The 8,097-nt window shown below is 45.3% G+C and overlaps 1 protein-coding gene across 1 annotated transcript; it reads left to right on the forward strand.

The window, feature by feature from the left end:
• Positions 1-1,073: 1,073 nt before the first annotated feature.
• Positions 1,074-7,313, forward strand: setmar (SET domain and mariner transposase fusion gene). Its single transcript, XM_058372948.1, has 2 exons — positions 1,074-1,322; positions 1,703-7,313. Exons 1-2 carry the CDS (start codon positions 1,224-1,226, stop codon positions 2,453-2,455), a joined length of 852 nt encoding a protein of 283 aa, XP_058228931.1. The 5' UTR covers positions 1,074-1,223; the 3' UTR covers positions 2,456-7,313.
• Positions 7,314-8,097: the final 784 nt, after the last annotated feature.

Consider the following 8,097-nt stretch of genomic DNA (forward strand, 5'->3'; position numbering starts at 1 on the left):
TCCTCTCCTGTCCTCTACTCTCCTCTCCTCACCTGTCCTCTCCTCTCCTCACCTCTCTTCTCCTCACCTGTTCTCTCCTCTCCTCTACTCTCCTGTCCTCTCCTCTCCTGTCCTCTCCTCTCCTCACCTCTCTTCTCCTCTCCTCACCTGTCCTCTCCTCTCCTGTCCTCTCCTCTCCTGTCCTCACCTGTCTTCTCCTCTCCTCTCCTCACCTGTCCTCTCCTCTCCTGTCCTCTCCTCTCCTCTACTCTCCTGTCCTCTCCTCTCCTGTCCTCACCTGTCTTCTCCTCTCCTCTCCTCACCTGTCCTCTCCTCTCCTGTCCTCTCCTCTCCTCTACTCTCCTGTCCTCTACTCTCCTGTCCTCTCCTCTCCTCACCTGTCCTCTCCTCTCCTCACCTGTCCTCTCCTCTCCTCACCTCTCTTCTCCTCACCTGTTCTCTCCTCTCCTCTCCTGTCCTCTCCTCTCCTCTCCTGTCCTCTCCTCACCTGTCCTCACCTCTCCTCTCCTCACCTGTCCTCTCCTCACCTGTCCTCTCCTCTCCTCTCCTCACCTGTCCTCTCCTCTCCTCTTCTCTCCTGTCCTCACCTGTCTTCTCCTCTTCTCTCCTGTCCTCACCTCTCCTCTCCTCTCCTGTCCTCTACTCTCCTGTCCTCTCCTCTCCTCTCCTCTCCTCTTCTCTCCTGTCCTCACCTCTCCTCTCCTCTCCTGTCCTGTATACATGCTGCCTTTTTACTGTTGTTTTCAAAGTCTGAATTTGTTCTCGAAATGTTAATTAAATGGAAAATTTAAAAGTCAAAGTCTCCTCTAACCCTATCCTAAAACTGCACTCCCAGGTGTTTTATTCCTTGCTCGTTAGTCAGTTATTAATTATTTTATGTCAGATGTCCACTGGATATTCTACCCTCTGCGTTCACATGTGGACACAAAATTAATCAAATATTTGAGCAATTTCCCTTTCAGACCATGTTTGTGTTTAATAATAAGCTGCACGTGCACAGAGTTTGATTTCCGGTTTGCGATGGGACTTTAGGTTTGTATTTGTTGTGGTTTAGAAGCACAGTTACTTCCTGTTTCCTGTTCGCGGTGTGTGTTGATATTGAGAGTCACAGAACATTTTACATTTTAATTTTATTATAATTATTAACACGGAAATGGTTTTAGAGCCAAGGCTCCGCTCTGTGTATAAGGAAAGTTTCCTCTAACGTGTTTGTATAAATAATAATGATTGGTTTATACGGAGGGGACATCAGCAACGCTCAGGAAAATGTCCCGGTTTGCGTGGAAAAAGGTGCGAGTGATGACAGTTTTCCCAACTTCCAGGTATATTCTCGTCCCTCTTTGTTTATTTATAATGTTAATATATAACGAGCTTTTATTTGATTTTGTTTAGCATTTTCTCGCGTGTTTAAGCATGCTCTATGCTGCAGTGTCTGTTTAAGGCCACTAGATGGCAGCAGAGACTCACGCTGACCTGCATGGCCCTGCTTACTGCTTATGATTATTTATTTGTGTAAGATTTGTATTTTAAAAACTTATTTATTTTCTTTAATAAATAATTCTTACGATGCGCTCAATTAATAGTTTGTTATTATTATTAAAATTGTATCAAACACTGAAAACAGCAGGTATCATTTATTTATTTATTTATTTATTTTCTTTCTACAAATTTTTAACACTGTGTATGTGTTTGTGTGCTTCAGTACACTCCAGAGAACATTCAGGGTGTGGGCTGTGATGTTGACCCGAGTGAAGTGACCCTGCCAGGCTGTTCATGTCACTCGCTGTCCTGTGAGCCGCTCAGCTGCCCATGCCTGCGTTTTGGCCTGGTGTACACCGAGGGAGGTTTACTGGAGCAGCGAGAGGAGTCGGCTGCCTCTTACAGCCAGCCTGTGTTTGAATGTAATGCCCTGTGTGCGTGTGGCGAGTCCTGTCGGTCCCGTGTGGTCCAGAACGGCCTGCAAACCCGCCTCTGTGTTTTCCGAACCGAGAACCGTGGCTGGGGGGTCGTGACCCTGGATGCCATCAAACGTGGCAGTTTTGTGTGCGAGTACGCCGGGGAGGTGATCGGGTTTGAGGAGGCACAGCGGAGGCAGCTGTCCCAGACTCCCGAGGATAAGAATTACATCATCGCCGTGCAGGAACACGGCGGCTCGCTGAGGCTAGGTGTGACGTTTGTGGATCCGGTCGCCGTGGGCAATGTGGGCCGCTTTCTGAACCACTCCTGCCAGCCCAACCTGACCATGGTGCCCGTGCGCGTGCACTCCCTCGTGCCCAGACTGGCCCTGTTCTCCAGCCGAGACATAGAGCCGGGTGAGGAACTCACCTTCGATTACTCGGGAGGACGTGCGCCGAGAACTGACGCTTCTGGTGAAGATCTCCAGAGGAAAGTGTGTCTGTGTGGCGCACAGAACTGCTCTGGCTTTTTACCTTTAGACTTTTCAGTCCTGCGCTGAGATTAAAGGAGAGAAATGATTCTGTAGGTTATTTTATAATGCGTTTATAGTGTGTTAACACCATTTATGTCATCGTTGTGAACACACACACACACACACACAGTATGGCAGCTGACATCAATCTGACAGCGTCTTACAGAGACAGTCATTATTAAATAATATCTCGGAGACCTGAGGGTAACGCTGACACCTCTGTGACAGCACGGTCTCCGGTTCGAACATAAACTCAGGTTACTGTGTGGATGATGTCATGTTCTCCTCGTGTCTGTGGGTTTCCTCTAGATTGATTAAGTTCGAAAATGATGGCGAAGGTTTCATAGACGTGCATAGAATAAAATCCTGGTATTACACACATTAATGCCTTTAACTGTGGAAGACTCTCTTCTTATTGGTCTACACATGAAGTTTCTGGAAATTCCTATTTCCCAGCTGGTAATGTAGCTTTCTGGAAAGTTCAGAAATCCTGACGACTTCCTAAATTGCTAATTTAGCTTTTGGAAAAAAAAAATAGATTTTGGAAATTTTCAAATAGTCACCTGGTTCTTGAATTGGCAGTATAGATTCAGGATTCCCAACTGGTTCCTGAACTGGAAATCTGTTAGAAAATTCTGGAATTCTAACATGTTAAGCACCAGTTTTAGCTTTATTACCAAATATCAATTCAGGAAAACGCTTCAGTGCTCTCAATACCCACTATAGTCTTGAGATACGTGGTGAAGACTCTTTCATATTTATAGATCTCAGTCCCTCACATGATAGATAGATAGATAGATAGATAGATAGATAGATAGATAGATAGATAGATAGATAGATAGATAATTTATTCATCCCAAAGGGATATTTTGGTGTCCGTGTGACATCACAGAGCTGAAGCCGATTACACACAATACATGAAGTGTAATGTGTTGATGTTGAACTGGACCACTTGTTCCATCCCACTTATGTTCTGTGTCGCAAACACCGGTCCAGGTTTCCTCCCTCACTGTGCGTGTCCGTCTTTGGAGCGAGTTTCAGAACCAACGTCTTCCTCTTTAACAGAACTTTCTACTGGAGCCAAAGCTCAGGGGTAATAAGCAATTAAAAAGAGCCTCTGGGTGTTTGGATATAGAAACGGCGCTCTCTCCCCAGCGCCACACAGAGGAGGGGGCCGGAGCGACCCACTTCATTCTTAAATCTCCTCTCTCTCTCTCTCTCCTCCACGTCTCTGCCCCACTTCTAGCCGGGACCCGCCTTCATCTCTACAGCGATATTAATATCCTCATCTGGGTTAATTAGCCCAGAGACCCTGAGATACAGAACAGGGCTCCAGAAACCAGACCGGAACACGAGGCCCGTCGACGTGAGAGAGCCGATCTGATCTGTCTGCCTGCGGAGTAAATAATCTACAGTAACATCCAGCATGTTGATCACAACTCTGCAACTTCACCTTAACTCCCCGCTCGTTATTCACTCACTCACTCTGACGCGTGCGATTTAATCTGGATCCACTGGTTACTCCTAAAGTCCTAGGATAAAATAAACTCCAAACGGCAATCAGCCAGAATGTGACTGCAGTCTCGAAGCTTGTTTAGCTTTGCACTGGAGCTTGGGTTTAATGTAGCAAGATAAATATAATAATATTATAATTAAATATGAGGTCAGATTTGTCTGATAAGACGAGGTCCGATGGGTCAGGTTTGCCTTTAAGCTCTGGTTGTTCAGTTCATGTTGTTTGATGAGGAAGCCAGATGTGATGACGGAAAAGAATTCCCCGAGGACGAACCAGACACAAAAAGGGATCCCATCCTCTCCTGGTTCGTCCAAGATGGCCGCCTCTATAACGTCACAATATTCGGCTTCAGCGAGGTTTATTTCACTGAGACTTCGGAGAAACTGCGAGATCAGGATTTTTTACCTGAGACTGACCTTTTAATTGACTACATGTGGCATAAAGGAGGAATTTTTTAATAGAGCTGAGCAGAGAGACTCCTCATTCCTTTCTATCTGGTGAATGAGAGAATATCAACACACTGAGTCTTTACTATGAGATCATCTTAATGGTGATCATCATGAAGCCCAGTATGAGTCAGGGGTGCCATAACTGCTTTATTTTGTACACATTCAATCATCTTTTTTCCATGCTTTAGGCCGTTCACTTATGATTTTTCTCCAAGATATTTTTCTCTTCCTTTGCGGCTGCCGTTAATGGACTTTTATTAAGGGCTTTTTTTTCTCGGCAGCTGCTTTTGTCAGTGCCATTGTGCTCAGTGTCTATTAACTGTGCTTCTCTTCCTCTCTGATGTCTGTTAAACCGCTTCCTCAGAAAATGAGTGTGTGCGGTCTCGGCCCGGCCCGCCAGGGCCTTTCGGTCTCCCAGAGGTGATTTTCGTGAGGAATTCAATCGAGTGTGGCTGCAGGTTCACGTGGTGTTGAGCTGCAGGTCCGCTTTTGAATTCTTGTGAAAATAGTTTTTTGTGTCTCACAGCTGTTCTGTAACTTCCTGACACGTTACGACACACGAGAAAGCCGCTTCGGGGTTGCAGGGCGGCGTTGTGCACGCTGGCGTTTCCTCACCAGTGCAGGAGGAACCTTATCTCCTCGGATCAGACCGGAGGAGAAGCCTTACTGACTTGTCTGTGATTAGACTCTCTGAAATTTGACTTGTGTCTCATGACTCATTGCGTCGAGTGAGTAAGCAAGTCTCCCGAGTCTCTATGGCAACAGAATGTGCGATATCGATTGGACGGTGAGTGTGGGCAGTGCTTCACAGCGATTGTTGGCCGGTGAAAGCAGAAATCCTGCGCTGCTGATGGAGCGACCTTCAGCTTAACCATCACGTTGCCCCCAGAGCCTGCCATCGTCATCGTTCCATTTAGGCCGGACTGATTCATGGCTCCGTGGAGCTGCTTCTCCACCCGCTGTCCGTCAGGGAGCAGGCTAGACTTTGGGGTCATGACCTCAGGTCGCAGTGTGGATCATAATATCCGGTTGCAGAAAATAGAAAGTGTTGAAGTTGCTGCTAGATTTGCAGTAAATCTTGTCAAAACAGAAGCGTGCAGGAACACAAACGTACAGATACTGAGATATTTTCACATGTTTAGGGTTTCAGGGTTATATGAGAGTTTCAGTTGATTATTTTCCCGTAACAGCAACTGTTTTATTCCTCTTACACCACAGCTAACCTTTTTATAAAATAAACTATTAGTGAAAGAGCCATCCATTTATAATCACATTTAATGCCCATAAAACAAGTTCCTGTTCTCACCGTCGCTCCCTCACCAGCCTCTCCCTCTTTTTTCTTTCTGTTGATGTTAATAAGACACTCGTCACGTTTCCAAATCTTTACCTCTGACTCTTAACAAGCCCTGACACTGGAGACTCCTTCCATACCTGCTTCGTGACGTACACGCACCTTACACGGGTTTTTAACGTGTGATGGCGAGTGTGTGACGTTTCTTATAAAAAAAGTATCAAACACCTAAGACATCTTCAAAACAGTGATTTAGATACTAAACTGGTGGCTCTACCAGCGCTGCTAACAATGTTAGCCTTAATGTTTCGCTAGTTAAAGCAGTGTCCTTGCTGATGTAGAATTTATTTTCCCTCAACCGGCCCTTTAATCACATGTGCTAACGTAAGTGTAACAGAAACGTACATCAAACTGACCAGAACATTAGAGTCTATTTCTGGATTCTCCCACAAGTCTTCTGCTGCTTTATAAACAGGTCGAAAGTCTCTCACTGTTTCAAAACAAACATCCCAAATGATGTCTGTTGGGGTTACTGCGTTTATTTATTTATATTTTTTAATTCGCCCCCGTTTCCTTCTTGGAAACTGGGCCAGTGGTTTATTTCGGCAGAGCGGCCCATAAGCCCCGTGCACTACGCCGCACGCTGTGAGCGTATTTAAAGCAGCAGTGGCTGTATGTCTATATGGGACAATGTGTCAAGAGCACTGAGGGCACAGTGGCGTTGGGATGGCCTACATTACATCTGTGTGCAAAAAAATGTCAAACACCTAGTGCCACTTTCTCTATTTGTCCTCTTGTGAGTTAAAAAAAAAAAAAAAAATTGGGTCAGTGTAATTGTTGTCTATTGAATTCAGATTAAAGAGTCAGTCTGTTATTTCGAAAAGTGCTTCTTTAATAATCATATCATTTCAAAGAAGCCTGATTGTATATGATATGTTTATTACTGGCATGCAGTGGTAGGAAATCTTTAGCTTTGTTTTTGTTTCAGGCTTCTGTTGAGATTTTTTTTCTGGCCCTGAAATGAATCCCGCAGCTCTGCACTAATCAGTGCTGCTTCTCTCTGTCCTCTTCACTAGATGAGGGTTTGTGTTTTAACTGAAGTGATCTGGTCAAGCGGAGTTCACATAACAGGCACTAGGGGGGGCTTTTAAAATGACACACTGCCCCTTTAAATTAGCAGTTTTCACCAGGTTGAAGTCTTCAGTTAATTTAACATTTTAACCGGTTAGAATTTCCTCCTTGCCTCCTGCTGATTGCGGAGCTGGAGCCTCCCGACGTCCTCCAGTGCCGACGCTTCCAGCCATCGGCGATCCAGCCGTCTCCTAATCAAGGCCTCCCACAATCTAATCACGTCTAATCAAGAGGCTCTCGACGTGAAGGGAGGCTTCAAAGCCGTCAGACGGATCAGATGGGTGAGACGTGCGAGGGGAACGGCGAGATCGACAGCGGCAGAAATAGAAACGGCAGCCTGTCATGTCGGAAGTGGGTTACGTCTCTGATGAGAAAGCAGATGTCGTGGTGTCCACGCCAGCTCTCGTCCACTGCCTCTGTTAGCCGGTGGCCACAACTGGTGCATGTTATTTTCAGATTTATGTGATTTAGATTTCTGTGCTGTACGGAGCCCTTATTTATCTAGTCCTTATGATGAGTTTTATTCAGTGGGTCTCAGTATTTTACTGTATTTCTGTTTTGTAGTTACTGAATTACTCTGAATTACTGAATTACTTATTTATTTGTTTATTTATTTCCATTTTAATTACGTCTCAGAGCAGGCCACTTTTTGTTTTGTTTGAATAATAATAATACTTTCCTACCAGAGGTTAATCAACATCCTGTACATTCCTGTAGATCATGCTTGAGTTTCCTCAGTAGCTCGTGGTCACTGTTGGTCATTTCAGCGTTCCGGCTGATGTGCTTTTTTTTATAGTCACTTTATAATTAAAAATAAAAAATTCTCTCGAGTTTGACGAAGGGTCAAATTGTGATGGATAGACCACTGGATCAGAGCATCTCCAGAACTGCAGCTCTTGTGGGGTGTTCCCGGTCTGCAGTGGTCAGTATCTATCAAAAGTGGTCCAAGGAAGGAAGGTCAAGGCTCGTTGATGCACATGGGGAGTGAAGGCTGGCCCGTGTGATCCGATCCAACAGACGAGCTCCTACCTACCTAAGCATTGTTGCAGACCATGTACACCCTTTCATGGAAACGGTATTCCCTGATGGCTGTGGCCTTTTTCAGCAGGATAAAGCGCCGCGCCACAATGCAGAAATGGTTCAGGAATGCTTTGATGAGCACAACAATTGACCATCTGTGGGAAACAAACAAGTCCGATCCATGGAGACCCCACCTCACAAATTACATGACTTAAAGGATCTGCTGTTAACATCTTGGTGCCAGATCCCACAGCACACCTTC

This window comes from Hemibagrus wyckioides, linkage group LG21 (assembly GCF_019097595.1).
Source record: "Hemibagrus wyckioides isolate EC202008001 linkage group LG21, SWU_Hwy_1.0, whole genome shotgun sequence".
NCBI classification, from domain to species: Eukaryota; Metazoa; Chordata; class Actinopteri; order Siluriformes; family Bagridae; genus Hemibagrus; species Hemibagrus wyckioides.

Excerpts from the sequence above, each read along its gene's own strand:
- setmar (XM_058372948.1), top strand. The coding sequence starts at position 1,224 with ATGATTGGTTTATACGGAGGGGACATCAGCAACGCTCAGGAAAATGTC. Across the intron at positions 1,323-1,702 it reads ACAGTTTTCCCAACTTCCAG|TACACTCCAGAGAACATTCA; the intron begins GTATATTCTCGT and ends TGTGTGCTTCAG.